Here is an 18,781-nt window from a genome sequence, read left to right on the forward strand (position 1 = left end):
GCTAATGGTTTTCATGACTTTGGATAGAATTGTTTTTATAATATATAATCGTTTTTTAACTTGTTTAGTTTTTTCGTCTACTACTTGTTACCTACTTTCGATAGGGCCAGTTCTTTTATATTTTTATAGCGGAGCACAAGTTATTTTGTATATTTTTCTGATGCTACTCTGTTTGATGCTATTCTGCCTTTGTTCTTTTTTGAAAAATAAATATTGAGTATCGGTCGCAATTAATATTGTTGTTCTTTGATTTTGTTTTCCGTCATATTACGTGGTCTCGTTTATGATAGATCTCAAGCTGCCTGATTTAATTCGTTTAGTATTTTGAGATTAAAGCCATTTTCCTTCACTAGTTATTTTCAAACAATTTGAAGTTTTTGAAAAATCTTTCTGTCTCTGTCTCATTTTTTAGACAATTAAGTCAAAAAGGTGGATGAACGGGATGGGAACATTATGTGCGCTGGAGCCCCGTTGAGGGTTGTATTTAATGAAAAGGAGCCGCTTATTGGAGAAGAAGACAAAAAAAGTTAGCAGTTCTGATAAATTACTTGGGTTAACATCAACATTGCTCTCTAATGAGAGTAGATAGCTATATCGTTACTTTAATAAATCTGTTGGGAAATTTCAGGAAGAGCTGCAAAAACAGACAAAAATTTGGACACAACTGGGTATTTGAAATAGGTATTTTAGGTTTTTAAAACTCAAAGTAAGCTTGCTTGTCTATCAATAGTTTTTCTCTAATGTGATCTAACGTCTTTGATATAGTGACGCTGTAACTTACAGGATCCAAATGGTCAAAAGGCCGAAAATGTTTTCAATGTTTTGGGGAAAATTTTCTTTATGGATCTCAAAATGAGAAACAAACCAAAGATTTAACACAAATATGGAATCGTTTGATCTAAAAACAATTTTCGTCAAAAGTGTTTATCGAAGGTCTACCATCTTCTATCAAGTTGCTTTCCTATAATGTCGCTGAAACAAGGTTGGTTCCTTTGTGTAAAGATAATTTTAGTACTCTACTATTTCTACTAATCTTCTGATTTGATGTTTTGTTTGCAAAATTTTGTTGAATTTGAAAATAATTCCTTGAAGCATTTTTTCCAAATAACTTGTTGAGAAGTTACTGAACAAAGTTTTCGATGAACATCAGAAGTTTTCAGTGACATCACGCAGAGTAACGTAACGTATTCTGAACGCCTCATTAAGCCATGTTAGATTTAGTTTCTTAGCGAATTTTTCTTCCTTTTTGCGTTTCAACTCCGCCAGTGCTCTAATAATATTGGAAAAAATAATAGCTACTATTTTTTCGTAGTAAAGTGCTTCATAACAACAATTTCGGTTGTGTTCAAGTTTTTAAAGCAAAAGGTCAACTTATATTCTTGAAAATTTGATTTATTAGTGTGTTAAAATTATCTGGGTTGCTATTCAACACTATTTTTCTGGTACTGTTTGGGGTTTAAGGGGAGAGAATTAAGATATCTACTAATATACCTTTCTTATGTGTAATCTTTCACGTGCGTTTTTGCGAGCTTTATATGTTTTCTTCTAAAGCATTCACTATCGAGCTGCAGCTAAAATGGTACAATGATTAATGCGTAGTATTTACAATTACAGACGGTAGCAGAATTTTATTTGTTTAGAATTCAGGTTCAACCAAATTTTTTATAATGCCTCGTAAGTATTAAAATTTGGTTACTCCACTAATTTTTTGGAGTGAAATTTATGTTTGTAGGCGCGGTTAATTTTTTACTGGCTTGAATTTTCATTTCCCATTTTCAAAGACGCAAAGAAAATTGAAGAATTTGTTTTTAGTTAGAGTTTAGTTAGAGTTTAGAATTTAGTTTTTAGATTATATTGCAGATTATACCTGTCAGAAGAGGTTTTAATAAATAATAATTTCAGTAATAGTTATAATAACTATTTCAGTTTCAATAATCAGATAATAACGTTTTGTTGTGGTTTTAGCGAAGAATAAAGCAAAGAAACCCGTCGAGGATGAAGGTATGGAATTGTTCAGATTTGATTCAGGAATATTTGTACTTTCATTTTTCTAGTTCATGAGGTGAAAAGCGTTGCTTTGTTTGTTTATTTTCTGGTTTGTTTACTTCAGAGCCCAGAATGATGAGCGGAGTTTTCATGTTCCCCAATGGAGATAAATACGGTTAGTGTTGTTTCTAGTGATCCAAAGATTTTTTCCAATTTACGAAAACAAGCAGCTACTCTCATTTTTGTCTGTTAAAAATTGAAAACCAATTTAAAATCAATAGAAACATGCTTGTTCAGAAAAACAACAAAACTAGTCCAAATTCTTGCTGAAAGATTGAAAGCGGCAGAAATTCCTTAAAATTTGAGCCCATTGAAAATTTGGGTCTTTCCCATTATAGCCCCCCCCCATGAAATTATAGCCCCCCATTATGGTATAATTACCATGATTGGGGGGGGGGGGCTATAGGTTATCTGACCATTAAGCTGGGGGTGCTATAATGGGGAAGACCCGAAAATTTCAATAAACAACCAAAAACAACAAAAAGGAAAGCGATTGGTTAACCGTTTTTAATTAAATTGTCCGGCAAAAGTATCAAAATAGGAAAAAAAATGCGAAAATAGTGGGCCCAGGCGAGAAATAGCAACGTTTTCCAAATAGCAGTCATCAACAAGGAAGAAAAGAATTTCCGCTCAACGTCCCTCACTCTGATTTTTTAAGGCTCCGAAATTCAAGTGTTTAAAGTTAAATATGAAATTTGTTTGTTGAAAAATTAGACCAAAAAAAGGATGAAAAAATGGACGGAGCAAACTAGCCAAAAACGGAGTTTTGAGCCCAATTACTCATAAAAACAGATCTTTGAAAAAACCTCCAATTAAATTACTGTATTTCTTGACAGGATTTCAATCAAAATAAATCTTATCTTTCATCTGAAATATATCAACGGACTTACATAAAAATACACTTCGACTTCGAGCTTGCCCTTCATCGCTTAATTTGAGGTGGAGGCTGTCAGTTAGGAGGTGGAGGTAGCATGATAGGACCTCTGTGAAAACACTTATGTTTGATTTTCAACCTCACAAATTGATGGGGGGTGATGACCTTTATGCTACGCTGTTTTTTTGTTATTTGAAACTTGGCCGATCAATATCTCTTGAAGAGAGATAAAATTGAGATGACACTTAAAAGCTCTTGAAAAATTGAACTGATCAAAATTTCACACAGTTTCTGACCCTTTATGACCATTTCATGATTTCTATAGCTGATCTGCATTAAGCGTTTAAAACACTAGATTAAATCTCAATTAAAGTATCAATTCCAAGAACTTGATAAATATCGTTAACTGAAATGCGAGTTAGTTATATAAAATGCCAAGAAGGTGGGCGTCAAATTTTACTTTAAATCGCCAAAACATACACAAAAAAGTTTTGCCGCATAATATAGAAAAAAACTAATGGATTTTTTGTCAAAAGATGGACACCAATACGCCGTTGATGTCTAAAAAGATTGACGTTTAATAAAAAAGAAATTTTGAATTGCTTGATTTTCCTTTAATTGTCATAAAGTGCTCTGAATTGTAGTGTGAAGTAGATTACACAATTGTTCAGAATTCAAATTGTTATGGAATACTATTAAGCACAAGATTATTCTAATTTAATGATATCTTTTTTTTCCAACGAATTGACCATCGTGATCGCTTTTCCTTGGATTTCGATGATTTTACCTCGACTGGTATCACTGTATTGGATAAAATTTGATCCGCAAATTCCACCATTTTTCTACCTTTTTAGCCAGCCGTCACGAGTAGACAGTATTTTGATTAAACCGAACAACGTGAACGAAAGTTGTTGGGAAATAATGAAACATCGAAGATAGACTCCTTCATCGATCGATCGGAAGCAAAATTGACTCCAACTAAAACTATCTACCCAGTCAAACAAATTTTTTCACTTGAATAGACAGACTAGTGAACGTTTTACCGCAGAAAGCAAAAGTATTATTTAAATTTTCAAGAACAATTAAATACCCAAAGTTTTCATAGAAAATTTGGCTTAAATTTCAAAACAGTTGCCTGAAAGTACAATTGGATCCGATACTTTTAATCCTCAACTCACAAGTTAAACAATAATTTAAAAGAGTGCTCACCCTAACCTCATGTGAAAAGACAAGGAAATTGAACGGAGCCTCTGTTAGATATATGCCAAAATATGTTAACGATTGTCTGAGCAAATTTCCCCAAGTTGTGAAGACCCAACAGTTTTTCGTCAGAGACTTTTAATAAAGTTTTCTGCTTTTTAAAAACAGATTGTAACTCTGGTAAAACAGAAGTTCGAATATTCAATTCTTAATAAACGTATTCATTTCAACTGTAAGCAACGTGTAAGCAACTTCGATCAAGTAACGTATTAGCATTGATACGTACATAGCAACGTATTATAGTCAGTCTATAAGTCATCGATGATAGCATTATTAACGTATTAAGATTACGACGATCATAGCAACAAGTGGTTTTTTAGACGGCAATTTTTGATGCTCATTTGGCCGGTATTTTGTCTAATAACGCATTAGTTCAATGCCAGTCACCATTTTGTACCAATGAATTCAAAAAGCCGAAAAATATTGAGCCGAATCATGTCTTATTTGATAGGTCTTATGATTAGATTTACTTGAAATTATGTTAATTGCACTTTTTCCGAGCTTTGTAGGTAAATTGGAACGATTTCTATGCGTATTTAAATACTCGATTCTGATTGGCCAAGAAAAATGACGCATTTTGGTATATTACTCGTTTTACTCAGTAACATCCTCCGGCCCAGAAGAAGATGTTGGGAGAATCGGTACTAATTTTACAAGCGGGCGAACGAGCGATCCGGAGGACGTGCGCAATACGGCGGAGCGTGCGACGCTGTCGGAACCGTAACGAAGTTCAGTGATCCGAGCAGTGGGGTAGTAACCCCTTGGGTTGGTCTCTTCAACTACCCAAACCAAATCACCGGTCTTAAGGTGATGCTCGGCAGGCGTCTGCCACTTGGAACGTCGGTTCAGCGCCGGTACGTATTCTTTGATCCAACGAGACCAAATAGCGTTAGCGTAAGACTGCGCGCGGGCGTAACGTTTACGGTGATCAAACTCATCTGCGCCAATGATGGACGGGAGACAACGTGCTTGGTTACCGAGGAGAAAGTGGTTAGGTGTTAATGCGCCTAAGTCGGACGGGTCGGCGCTTACGGGCGTTAACGGACGTGAATTAAGTGCATGTTCGACCAGACAAAAAGTGGTACTTAAAACCTCATCTGTGAGGCGACGTGTTCCAAGGATTGTGTAAAGTACGCGCTTGAAACTACGTACTAGCCTCTCCCAGATGCCACCTTGGTGTGGCGCACTGGGCGGATTGAACCTCCACTTGATGCCTTTGTGGGCAAGTTCCACAGCGATGTTGATGGTGTTCCACTTTTCGATGTTCTCGCGTAGTTCTTTTTCCGCGCCAACAAAGTTAGTGCCATTGTCTGACCAAATAATGGCCGGTGTACCCCGACGGGAGACGAACCGCTCCACTCCCATTACACACGAACTGGCGTCCATGGACGGAACGATTTCAACATGAACGGCACGAGTAGTTAAGCATGTGAAGAGGAAACCCCACCTCTTCTCGGTAGACCGACGTACAGTAACGTAAAATGGGCCGAAGTAGTCGACCCCGGTGTTCGTGAAGGGAGGAGACTGGTATGCGAGTCTTTCTACTGGGAGGTCAGCCATAAGGGGTTGAATAGTGGCAGCGCGGAACATTCTGCACGTGACGCAGTTGGATTTAATTGAACGCAGTGAGGATCGTAATTTGAGGATGGTATAACGTTCTTGTACTTTAGCCCGCAGGTAATCAATACCCTGATGATGATGTTTAACGTGCGTGTGCCTGAGGAACAACTTTACAAATGCATGGCGTGCGTCCAGAACGATAGGATGTTTTACATCAAAGTCAACTTCGACCAACCGCTTGATGCGGCCTGCCGATCGGATTAGACGATTTGGCCCAATAAAGGGAGAAAACGGGGCAATACGGCTACTCCGTTTAACGGGTTTGCTTTCGAGAAGATCTTTTCTCTCTGCATTGAATGACTCCCCTTGCACAAGATACTGGAGATGACGCTCGGCTTTGTCAAGCTCCGTGGGGTCTATGATGCTACCATCGACATTACGGTAGCATTCGTGAGAAGGTAACAAGCGGAGTACGTACGCTGTTATCCGTAGCAACTTCTGATAAGAACTGTACTTATCGAAGGGAATTAGTTGCGGGGGCGGTTCTTTAGTTGGCTTGGTTACAGATGCGGCCAATGATGTATTTGTTTCATCAGTTTCCTTTGTTACTATACCGAGTTTGATGTTATTAACTACTTCAGTTCTTGGTTCGAATGGGAATTGCTTGGTTCTTAAGAAATCTGGACCTCTCACCCAGCTACTTGATTGCAAAACCTCAGCGGACATACCGCGAGTGCCAGCATCTGCCGGATTATCGCTTGAGGCAACGTGATTCCATTCGTCAACGCTAGTGTGTTCTAAGATTTCGCAAACACGGTTTGCAACAAATATTGGCTGCTTGCTTGTGGAGTTGAGCCACTGCAAGACAGTAGTGCTGTCGGTCCACATATAAACTTTGTTGACATGCACAGTAAGGGCTCGACAGATATCTTGTTTCAACCGAGCGGCCAGTAAAGCAGCTTGCAGCTCTAGCTTTGGAATTGTCATCACTTTCATAGGTGCTACACGAGCTTTACCCAGGACAAATGCAAGCTCTGTTTTTGGCCCACTAGAAGTGTTTACTTGAGCTCGGAGAAATGCAACAGCGCTGAAGACCTCTTGGGAACTATCGCCAAACATGTGTAGTTCCAGGTGTTTAAAGCTTCCCGAAAAGTAGCTCCTCGGTATCGTGATTTCTGCAAGCTTGGGTAGTTCTACACTCCATTCGAGGAACCTTTCAACAGTGTCTTTTGGTAATTCTTCATCCCAGTGCTGCCCGCTGACACGCCAGATGTCCTTTAGTAACAATCGGGCACCAACAGTAAATGGTGCCACTAGGCCGATGGGATCAAACACCTTAGACACTAGGCTCAATACCAAGCGTTGTGTTAAAGACTTAGTTACTGTACTGGAGGTACCCCGACTCACAACTAGAGTATCATTGTTGTGATCCCATTTCAACCCAAGCACGTGCGAAGAATCCTCCTTAGATGAGGCAATTACTTTTGGTTCAGTAGACTGAGTTGAACCATCAATTCGATCAGCCAGATTTGGTACATTGCTTACAAACTTAGTAAGCTTGAACCCACCTAGATGGAGAAGATGTACCAACTCCTTCGATCTTTTGAGAGCCCTCTCAGGTGACTCCACCGAATCCAAGTAATCGTCCATGTAGAAGTTTTCTAGGACGGCTTTGGTTGCTTCCGGGTACTGATTAACATTGTCTCGGGCCGTGCGTTGCAGTGCATAGTTAGCGCATGTGGGCGAGTCTTTAGCCCCGAATATATGGCGCGTGTATTGATACACTACAACATTTGTTGTGGGGTCCTCCCGCCACAAAAAACGCAGTGATGGCTGGTCCCAATCAGGGACACCCACTTGAAGGAACATACCCTCGATATCTGCGGACACGGCAAATTGATGCTGACGGAACCTAAGTAGTACATGGATTAGGTTTTGGAGGAGGTCGGGGCCAGTGAGCAAAGATTTATTCAAAGAAGTACCGTGGAACCTTGCTGCACCATTTAATACCCTACGCACTTTCCCCGGTTTGTTCGGATTGATTACGGGATGATGTGGTAGGTACCATTCTCTATCCGACCGCTGCTCGACCTTGTGAGCATCAGGGACTGTGATCAAGTAACCTTTTTCCAAGTCTTCACGGATGGTATTAGCATAATTTTCTTTGAATGATGTATCTCTCGAGAGCCGCTTTTCGAGAGACTTTAGCTGTACCAGTGACGAAAAGTAGTTATTCGGGAGCTGGATCTTGTCATCAGCCCATAACATACCGACATCGTATCTTTGGCCGTTATGGAAAGTTGTTGTTTCAAGTATTTCTTGCGCGCGAGCATCCGCTGCGGATCGTGGGTCAGCCTGCTTGTACGCGCCGTACGATTCCATATCGTACCATGACTTTACTTGACAAGCGAGTTCAAAATCCTGCTCAATATTGGCTTTGAAACACGTCGAGACTAAACTTGAACTTGACGGGAAAGGGCCACTTAGAACCCAACCTATGGGCAAGTGGACAGCGAACGGTGAGCACTTTTCGTCGGCTGAAAAATACTCTAACGGGCGGATGGCATGGTAGACATCCTGTCCAAGAATCATCTCAATGTCTCCATAGCTATATCTAACTGGATCTAGAACTGCCAAATGTGGGTACGTTTCTTGCATGGACTTGACGTCAATGATGTCGGAACCTACGTTTAATGTATCCCTCACGTAGGGACGCACTGTGAATGCTTCGAAGTCTTGATCTTTATGAGGTGTCACAGTCAATTGAACCACCTTAGTGTCTATGAGTTCTTCCGTATTTATACCCTTGACGGTCAGTTTTAATGCGGTACCCTGCAAACCGAGTCTAGCTGCGAGACTATCGGACACCCAAGAGTTACTGCAAGCGGTATCGCATAAAACCAACGCCGTAGTACTAGTGCCAGAAGAATTAGTAAGTTTCAGTTCCGTGACCTGAAGGAGGCCTTTGACATCCGTCACGGAAGACAAAGTGGTTGTTTTGCTTGGTTGCTGTTGACCAGTAGATGGCCTACTTGTACCTGCCTTCGACTTCGAAGTATCGATGTTGTTGTTTGTTGAGGGTTTAGCTGGAAAAACCCTTTCAGCTCCATGAAGTAAGGTGTTATGGGAGCTGTTGCAACCATCTTTCCTACACTTACGGGGACTTGGGCATTGCCTAAACATGTGTTTATCACGCAAACAAGAGAAACAGAGCTTTGCCTCAGCCACGACCTTGGCTCTCTGCGTGGGGGTCTTTTCCTTAAAGACACGGCATTCCCACAACCGGTGGCTGCCTTTGCATACAATGCAACTAGAGAATGATGTTGACGGAGACCTCTGTTGCGGCTTAAGGTTACTCTTCTGTTGCGTATTTGCAGCAAATGCCTTTGAAGCAACTTTTGATCTGGTTACTGAGTTGTTGGTATCCTCAGTCCTTGCTTTAAGTGCGGTAGTCTTCATTAAATCGTGCGCTTCGGCCTTCTCTTTTAACCAATCGTTGAAATCAAGAAGAGTAGGTTTCACCCAATGCTTTTTGACCGTGAAGAGTGACCATGACTCCTTCATATTGGGTGGTAGCTTCTGTACGGCGGTGTTGAGAAGCGCAGCACTCTTTAAATCCGAATCGTATGACAGCGATTTAAATACCCCGACAAGACTTGAAATGCACCCCGAGTAATTAATGATGTTATCGCTATTGTGCATCTTCAATGGTGGAAAGCTGTTGAGTTTGTCTAAATGTGCACTTACGACCGCCTGTGGTTGGCCAAATTTACGTTCCAAGGTCCTCAGTGCGTCTTTGTACATTGCACCGCAGTAGGCGAACTCAGCTATAGCTGTTTTAGCTTTACCTGTAACGAGGGTCTTAAGGTATGTCAATTTTACATCATCAGTTAAGGACTGAGAGTCAATTGCGCTTTTAAATTGACCATACCATTCGTGCCACTGTAGAGGATCCCCACTGTATTGTGACAACTTCCATTCGGGTAGTGGGTCATTCCACTTGCTAGATAAGGCGTCAGTGAATGCCTTAATCAAGCTTGCATTTTCAGATGCTGGCGCTGGAGGCGTGGGATGCGCTGGGCCACTCCAGCACAAAGGTATCGGAGCAGTATGCCCGTATGTTGGATGTATAACCGGCGTGACGAAAGGTGGCGCGATGTTAGTAGTTGTACTAAAGGGGTTGACAGGGACGCTACAAGTTGCTGCGTAGTTGCTATTTGGATTATGTTGTGCACTCATTTGTAAGATGGGATGGCTGATAGCGGGGTTAGCTGTGCTTGGGGGTAGGTACGGTTGAACATTTTTGTAGGCGGTAGCATTATTTGTCGCCTGGTTTACGTTTGGGGGTTTATTCTGTGGAAAACTCCACAAGTTTAGATCAAGGTTACAGTTCTGGGGAGGTCTTTGTGCTGTAGGACACGGTACCAGGCGGGTTTGAGGTGAATGGACAATGTTTTGTTGTGGAATGTTGGGGACGAGTAAGTATGTTGCTGTGCTCGCTGGAATGGGCGACGGAATCACGGGAGGCTGAGGATTTAATAATTGTTGAGGCGGGATTACGGGTGGCGGGTTCACGAGTGGGTTTAGAGGTGGAGAGACCTTATGCGGGGAATGGGCAATAGGGACTTGTGTTTGGTGTTGAATGTTACTTTGAGTTAGATTCTGTTGTTGCTGAACATGAAGCATCGACTTATGTAACTGACAAGGCACACTGGAGCTTTTCGGACCCAAGAATTGATTTACCTGTGGGTTTGTTGAAAAATCAGGTACCAAAAGGGAGTTCGTTGGTGCCATAACGGGAGTTGGTGGCCGGGGAGGTTGCATAGGTGGTTGAGGTTGTGGGAGTGCGACATTTTGTACGTCGACTGGTACTTGGTTCGCTTGGTTCCCCTTATCACTGCCTGAGGGACTATGTGCCCTTTGATCACTGGGTGGTTGCTGCAGTTGAGCCTGGAGGTATTCCCGATACAACGCTTCTTGCTGAGCAACAGAAATTGCAACTCCTGGCCGTGTGTACTGAGAAAGCATTTCAAGGTGATTCAAGTTACCGGCAACATTATTTGTGTTTTCTGGAGGATTACTATGGGCAGTATCTTGAACAGGGGGGTCAGCGGTTGCTGAACCAGGACGAGAAAAATTTAACTCACTTGTGGCACTCAATGACTTACCTGCTGGAACAGAATTTACCCAATCCTGAACAAGTCTCTGACTTCTATCTGATCCCCTATTTTTAAGCAAATTCAGTTCACTTGAGTGGTGACTAAACAATGAATGATTATCCATTAATTCAGCCTCATCTAGTTTAGCTGCGGCGACACGCTGGCGGTGGTCTTCCTCTAATTCTTGAATTGCCATCTGCTCCAATTGTATTTCAAGCTCTTTTTTTCTCATGGCAATTTCGTGTTTTTGTTTAGCGAGGCGCATGGCAGCTTGTTCTTGTTTCTCGGCCTCTTCGCGTTTTAGTTTTGCCATTAGAAAGTCATGTTTACGCTGGCTAGACATTGACGATGCTGTTCGACGTGAACTTCTCTTAGACTGCTCTTGATGGTTAGCGCCCTCGCATACGGTGTCTCGGTGAGCAACTGAGTCAATATAGCTTCTAGCCGCAAGCAAGAAATTATCATTGTTCTTAGTTACATCATCCAACCATTGCTCAAGGACAGGGTAAATTGATTCTGGGTTCTCTGCTTTGCTGGCCAATTCAAATAGTTCTTCATTCTTCTCCACCAGTTTACTGAAGACATCCTTCAACTTAGAAACCAAGCGTTCAACCTTAACCCTCCTGTCTTGACGATCTATGGCATCTGTGATGTCCTTATGGATGTTACGTAACTCAGATTCCAGATTAGATCTTGCATTAAAGAGCTTTTTCAATTTATCTTGCTGTTCGGTCATGATATTGAAATGGCTAGTTTATCAATGTAGGGTAACTTTCAAACAAACACGAGGAATGCGGGTTATACCGAACCCAAATGACGACGACTTGATAATCAAGACGTCGAAGAGCAGAAAAGAAGTTACCGAGTAATGAATTACTCGGCGAAAGTGAGTAAGAAATTATAGAGTGCGTCTAACGTGCTTGAAAGCAACGTGAGACTAAACAGGAACACAGGCAACCGGGTAAAGAGGACTGGGTGGACGAAGCACGACGAAACGGGAAACGAAGCGGACGGGGCGGGAAGGACGGGCGAACGGCGGGCAACGCAACAGGGAACGGAACGGAACTGGCGAAAACGCGGGTAGTAAACGGGCGACGCAACGGACGGGACGGAAACGCTGAACGAGCGACGCACGAAGAAACGGGAAACGAGACGGACAGAACGGAGGCGTTGAGCGAGTAGTACGCAACGAAACGGAAAGGCGGGTCGGAACGGGCGGGAGACGATTACGCAGCGAGCGGGGAGGTCGGGAACCACTATGCTAGCAGACCACAGCCACAAACTCAACCACACAAACTAGCCGTAACTCCAGAACAAACTTAAGTCACACCCTAGGAAGGAAGAGAGATGCTACTGCAAGAGACAAACCAGCACAAGTCATTATGGGGCTTAATATATACAAATAACGAACTAATTTACGGCAAAGCTGTAGTATACTAAATGGATGAAAAGAGCAAGAAATTTACTAGCCGTAACTCTAGAATAAACTTAAGTCACACCCTAGCAGTATTCAAACCTAAACAACCGATCAGCATACCAACAATATTAAACAAACTACTGCAAATATTAAGTAATAAGCAGTGCTTCTGTAGTCTATGAAAGCTGGAAAAGTTAAGAAACAATCTAGCCGTAACTCCAAAATAAACTTAAGTCACACCCTAGAAGGCAAAAACCTAAACCAACTAACAATCATACAGTTACACGCAAACATACGGCAGCAAAAATTAATGTACTACAACAGGAAGGCTAGTAAATTAGTGAAGTCGAAAAGTCAAAGGACAATCCAGCCGTAACTCGAGAATAAACTTAAGTCACACCCTAGAAAGCTATAAGACCTAAACAACAAACCAGCATACTAGCTTACTCAACATACTACAGCAAAAACAACAACATACTTCATCACATATGACATACAACATCGAAAATCGGAAAAGTAGTGAAGAAAACGAAAAGCGAAGTTTTGGGAGAGCGACGTTATTGAAAAAAAAAACGGAAAACGGAGAATTGTAAAGTTGAAGAACGAAAAGAACGCGGACGAAAAACGGTATATAAACGAGCGACGAAAAATATTATGGGAATTCGATAATTTTTTGTAGGCCGGAGCTGGTGAAAATTTTCACAACTTTTTGTGTAATGAGTTTCACTCAATTAACGAACCTTCTCGTTGAAAAGAATAATTTTGACGAATTTGTCAAAATTTTATGCTTTAGTCAATTTTTTTCAAAATTCTGGTCAATTTTTTCTGCAAATTCTCGATTACGGAACGGCAATCCAGTAAGCTGGACGGATTTAAGCTCGAAAATACGGTTTATTGTTATTCGGTTTTGATTTTCTAATATTTTTAGAATTGCATCAAAATTGACCAAAATTTTTCAAATTTGAACAATTTAACATAATGATTTCTCTATTTTCTCTATATCAAAGGTTATTTTTGATATACGAGCCGACTTGATCACTTTTTACAAACTTTCGACAATTCGACCAAAAAGTTTCAAAGTAGATGTTTTTTTTTGTTCTCAAAAATTATGTTTGTGGGGGTTTATTGGTGACCGGTTTGAAATCAATAAAATAAAACTGTGACCTTTTTGACAATTTTACCGTTTTGAAGTGGGTGGGTTTTGCCGTCTAAATCAGAATAAAGAAAAGTTTTAGCAAAATTGTTCAAGAGGGGAACACTTTATCTGGATCAGTCTTACAGAATCTGGCAGTTCTCCGTCACGTGCTGTAGATGGCCATCTTGTCATAAATTGATGTTTGTTGACCCCATGTTGTCCCCCTTCAGTGTCACTTTTTACCGTAGCCAACACTTTTTGCGGTTGTATCCCATCTGGAAATTTAGTCGTCGGCTGAATTGAGCTTTGGTTGCAGTCTTGGATTGCAGTGTGCCGAAGTTGGATCTCACTTTCCCTGCTTTTGCAATTTTTTAATGCACGAAGCATACGTAGCTACTCCTATATTATCGTGTTGGTAGTTATTTCCCGATTGGGATCCCCGGTGATGTGGCAAAACGGTAACAAAGCTTCTCAAAGACGCAAGATGTCAGACTTTCATTAGGATTTTGTGTTAGCTCTTTTAATGGACGTTTGTGGCGTAAGTAAGCTCAAATACAGTTATTAGTGACAACGGTTTAACCGTTTTGAAAGAATACTTCGAAATCTGAAACTTGGAGATTCAAATTAGTCAGTGGCGTCGCGGCGCCATTGTAACTCTGGTAAAACAGAAGTTCGAATATTCAATTCTTAATAAACGTATTCATTTCAACTGTAAGCAACGTGTAAGCAACTTCGATCAAGTAACGTATTAGCATTGATACGTACATAGCAACGTATTATAGTCAGTCTATAAGTCATCGATGATAGCATTATTAACGTATTAAGATTACGACGATCATAGCAACAAGTGGTTTTTTAGACGGCAATTTTTGATGCTCATTTGGCCGGTATTTTGTCTAATAACGCATTAGTTCAATGCCAGTCACCATTTTGTACCAATGAATTCAAAAAGCCGAAAAATATTGAGCCGAATCATGTCTTATTTGATAGGTCTTATGATTAGATTTACTTGAAATTATGTTAATTGCACTTTTTCCGAGCTTTGTAGGTAAATTGGAACGATTTCTATGCGTATTTAAATACTCGATTCTGATTGGCCAAGAAAAATGACGCATTTTGGTATATTACTCGTTTTACTCAGTAACACAGATTATCGTTTTTGTTATGCAAAAGAAAACGCTTCAAAATTAAATTGTTTACAGACAAACCAAATTTTTACAAATAATTGGTTACTGAAAGTACCTCAGGTATCAACAAATTCTTGTACGAGTAAGAACTATGTCAATCAGCTCGAAAAATTTTCTTAAGTTGCAAAATGGCGAAAAATAGCTCAAAAATTCATATGAAAATCTGATAAACACTGAAAGTGATAGAAATTATCCTAAGCGTACAACTTATTACTAAAATTAGTGCGAAAAACTACTTCGACCAAAAAGTAAGGACTAAGGAACAGAGTTATAAATACCGCAGGTGAAGAAAACATTCTTCCCCCTTGCGCAAAAAGTTTCACTCATTTTTATCGCTCTCTCCTTGTAATGCATAGACTCAATCAAATCACTGTCTCTCTCTCTCTCTCTCTCTCTCTCTCTCTCTCTCTCTCTTGACCATTGTTCAGCAGATTAAACTCAAAACTTAGAGCTGTTTCAAAGCACCAATAAACTTAAACTTTTCAAGCCTATTGATAACATTTTAGAACCCGGTAATTTATTTCTGCTTAATATCATAACATATCCTTAAAACTGTTCATCTATTTTGGTGGTTTTCACTGTGTTAGATGGAGACTACATGCGCAACCCAGACGGTGCCATTTTCAGACATGGCCAGGGATCCCACACTGCCCCGGATGGTACCAGATACGTTGGCAGTTGGGAGAATGATACCATGACTGGGTCTGGCACTGTGCACTACCCTTCAGGTACTAAAAATTGAGCACAATCTGCAATAATTACAGAAACATTAGGAAATCAGTTTTACAGAAAAATGTTACTCGAAGTTGGGTTATCTTTTGTTGTGTTTCTTTGCTCTCGGTTTTCGTATTTCCCTCAACGGGCGTCGAAACCTAAGTCGGAAATTTATAGTCGTTTTGTGATCCTGAAACAATGTATGTTTCTTGATACAAGTATTTTGATTTGAAAGAGAAAAGACCAACAACCAAAAGCAATTTGTTTCTAAAACAAGCAATTTGTGTTGTGGTCGCAGTAATTTTCGTTGCCTACTTTCCAATTATCATTTATCTTACTTTTATTTACTCATCTAAAAACTGCCGTGAAACCTTTTTGTTTGCCTGAAAAAAAGGTTGCAATTTGTTAAACAATCCAAAACTCAAAAGGATCCAATTGAATCAACTAATAAGAAAAAGAAATAAACCAATCGCTCACAAAAATGCGGAGCCACTGCGGAAGCCATAACTTAAGCCTTCTTATATTTTTTCTGAACAAAATTAATAATAAAGGACAGCAGTGTATTTCTAAATCATCATTTTTTGCGCGCCTCAACCATACTTTTGCCCGCTATAACTTCCCATTGCCGCTCAGTAAGATTCTCCAAATAAAAAAAAATCCTCTTGGTTTCCTCCCACTTTTGCCTTAAATACACTATGATACCAAAGCTACGTACATTATGATTTCTGCTTTTAAAGCATGATTCGTGCCTCATAAGCATAATTTGCGCTAAGGCATGACAAAGATGTGAAATTTAGAAGTTTTAAGCAAAATTTCATTCTCATTTTCTCCGCCCAATCACAAAAGATGGTTAAACCGCTTTGTTTTCACTGTTTGCCAAATTTTTACGCTACGAGATGTCGGATTATCACGGAAAAAATAACAAAAACAACTCAACTTGAAATCAAGATCCAGCGCACAGTATACATACCTGAAAACGTGACCTGAAAAATAACAATTTCGAGACCAAAAAATCTAGCGGAAGACCCCCAAAATTGTCAAAAAAAAAACTGGAAAAAAAGTTGGTTAACGACGTTTTAGAAGATTCCAAAACCTCTCTGGAGCGTATTGTAGCTACACAAAACGCTTTCTCTTGCTCCAATACATTTTTCAGAGCTACAGATTGACTAGTTCCCAAAAATCTCAAAAATACGGAGTTTTTTCATGAAATACTGAAAAAAAGTCAGTGTGAAGAAAGAAGCAAGCGTTTTCTTTCAAAACAATGTTTCAATATGCTCAAGCGGCCTTTCTCTTGCTGGAAAAGTGTTGTTTTTACTGATGAAACAAGGATGTGTATCTCCAGTGACGGAATTGTTTGAGTTTTTTGATGAAATGGAACAAGATTTCTCGAAAAAACCGACGAACGATCACTTATGTTTTGAGGTGCAATACGATTAGATGGACGGAAAATGCTTGATAAGTTTCCAAACAAGCTAAACGCTACCGGTTTTTTAGAGAGTTTTAAAAATACGAAAAAAAAGCATTTTCATGGCATTATTTTTCAACAAGACAACGCTTCTGTGCGTAAATCGAATATTATTGACAATTTTTTCCCAAGAGTTGTAGAAGGAGCTGTAATGGCCAGCATATAGTCCAAATCAGCATCCAATCGAAAACTAATGGACAATTTTAAAGCAGCGATTACGAAAACAGAGTTTTTTTTGGAGAATTAAGAAAAAGTGTCAAAAATTTGAACGAAATTGACTCAAATGTCATTAGAAACCTGTATGAAAAACTATACAAACCGTCTGATAGACGTAAAAAAAGCTAATGGTGTAATGACGCGTTATTAGGGAACAAATTTGAACTCAAAATGTTCTAATAATTGATGTTCGTAATGTTTTTTAAAAATCTTCAGGTGTACGTAGCTTTTTGTTGCCTTAGTGTATGTCTATAGTTCAATTTAAAAGTGCTCTTATTTGGGCGTTGAATAAGGGAAAACTAAAATCTGCTAAATTTATACTCATTTCTTTTTTGAAGCAAATTCTGTTCTGATAATTGAAATTCATTACACGCGTATTGGTGATCTGTTCAGGTGCTTCTTACGAGGGTGAATTTAGTCAAAACAAGTTCAACGGGAGAGGCAAGTACCACTGGCCAGATGGAGCTGTATACTCTGGACAATTTGAGGACAATAGGTACTTATACTAATAAAAAAGAGCTAATATAAGAGATTACTCACATAATACCACTCATACTCCGCTTTGTAACACTTAAAAAGACATATGAGGCTGCTCCACAATATTAATAACATGACCTGAAGTCATTCATTGTATTCTAAGGTGGTCAATAATTTGTTACGCATTTAAGCATTATTTCTCTTCATTTGTTGAGTAAATGTATTGATATTCGAAAAAGTTTTCTTTTCATGAAGCAACTGTTATGAAGAAATAAGATTAAATAACTAAAGAAAGGCTATAATTTATCAAGGTAAAGTTCCTTGGAACAGTGACCCAATTTTTGTTTTTCTATTTAACCGACGCAGTGGTAAAAAAAACTTCTATAAATGACACTATTAAATTGATACATGCGAAAAGGGAGTTTTTATTTTAGAGTTAAAGAGTACTTATGGCAATTACTTATGTCAAGTAAGATATTCAGTTTTGGTTGCAAAAAATGTTTCTTTGTTTCAGAATCTGTGGAGATGGGGAGTTTCTAGACCCGGATGGGCAGGCCTGGGTGGGCAATTTTGACAACAAGATGGCACTTGGGCTCAAGTTCAAACTGGGACTCTAATGAGAGAACATTAAACATTCTAGACATCAATTTTATCCTCATATTGTTTTTAGTTTGAAATTTATTTTTTTCACCTCGTTAATAAGTTGCTCTAGTTGTATAATTTAGGTACTACAGTTGTTTGTAACTTCTATACTTAATGGCCTTATACTTAATGATTAAGTAATTTGTATGCGTACTGGACGTACTTATATGTAATTGCGAAAGCACGGAAGTGTATAACTTATATACATATAAAAGTATATAACTTACATATTCGTATACTATAATTTAACTACAAAAAACTTTAATTGCTAGTCACCATATTTACTTATACCATGTGATAAAATTTATAAGCTAATATGACCTTGATCACTCATCATACAAATTTCTTTGTTGTTCCGACCCCTCTTGAGGGGGGAGGAACTATATACTCAAATGGGTTTTTTTTCAGTCAATTTTTGCCGATCGATATATTCATCGTAGAGAGTTGAGACTGGTATCCTTAGAAGCTCGTCCAGCGTAGAATATGGAATTAAAAAGATTTTTTAATTTTCGTTTTCTACAGGGGAGTTATCGAGGTGTAAACTTCTGAAAAAAGTAGAGTGAATTCACGTTGTTTTATTCACATTTTCCGAAATTTTTGCCTGAATTTTTGTCAGTTTTGCTAAAATT

The 18,781-nt window shown here is 39.3% G+C and overlaps 3 protein-coding genes across 4 annotated transcripts in view; 1 reads left to right on the top strand and 2 right to left on the bottom strand.

The window, feature by feature from the left end:
* LOC142353208 (putative thiopurine S-methyltransferase) overlaps positions 1–18,781 on the bottom strand; it is a 332,531-nt gene that overhangs the window by 190,310 nt on the left and 123,440 nt on the right. The gene's annotated exons all lie outside the window — the stretch shown is intronic.
* Positions 1–18,781, bottom strand: part of LOC142353210 (putative thiopurine S-methyltransferase) — a 257,569-nt gene that overhangs the window by 115,348 nt on the left and 123,440 nt on the right. The window lies entirely within an intron of this gene.
* On the top strand, positions 1,544–18,212 carry LOC142353077 (uncharacterized). Its single transcript, XM_075405271.1, has 6 exons — positions 1,544–1,674; positions 1,966–2,001; positions 2,111–2,161; positions 15,226–15,366; positions 17,427–17,529; positions 18,025–18,212. The coding sequence occupies exons 1-6, from the start codon at positions 1,668–1,670 to the stop codon at positions 18,125–18,127; spliced, it is 441 nt and encodes a 146-aa protein (XP_075261386.1). The 5' UTR covers positions 1,544–1,667; the 3' UTR covers positions 18,128–18,212.

This window comes from Convolutriloba macropyga, chromosome 14, assembly GCF_964194025.1.
Source record: "Convolutriloba macropyga chromosome 14, txConMacr16.3, whole genome shotgun sequence".
Classification (NCBI taxonomy): domain Eukaryota; kingdom Metazoa; phylum Xenacoelomorpha; order Acoela; family Convolutidae; genus Convolutriloba; species Convolutriloba macropyga.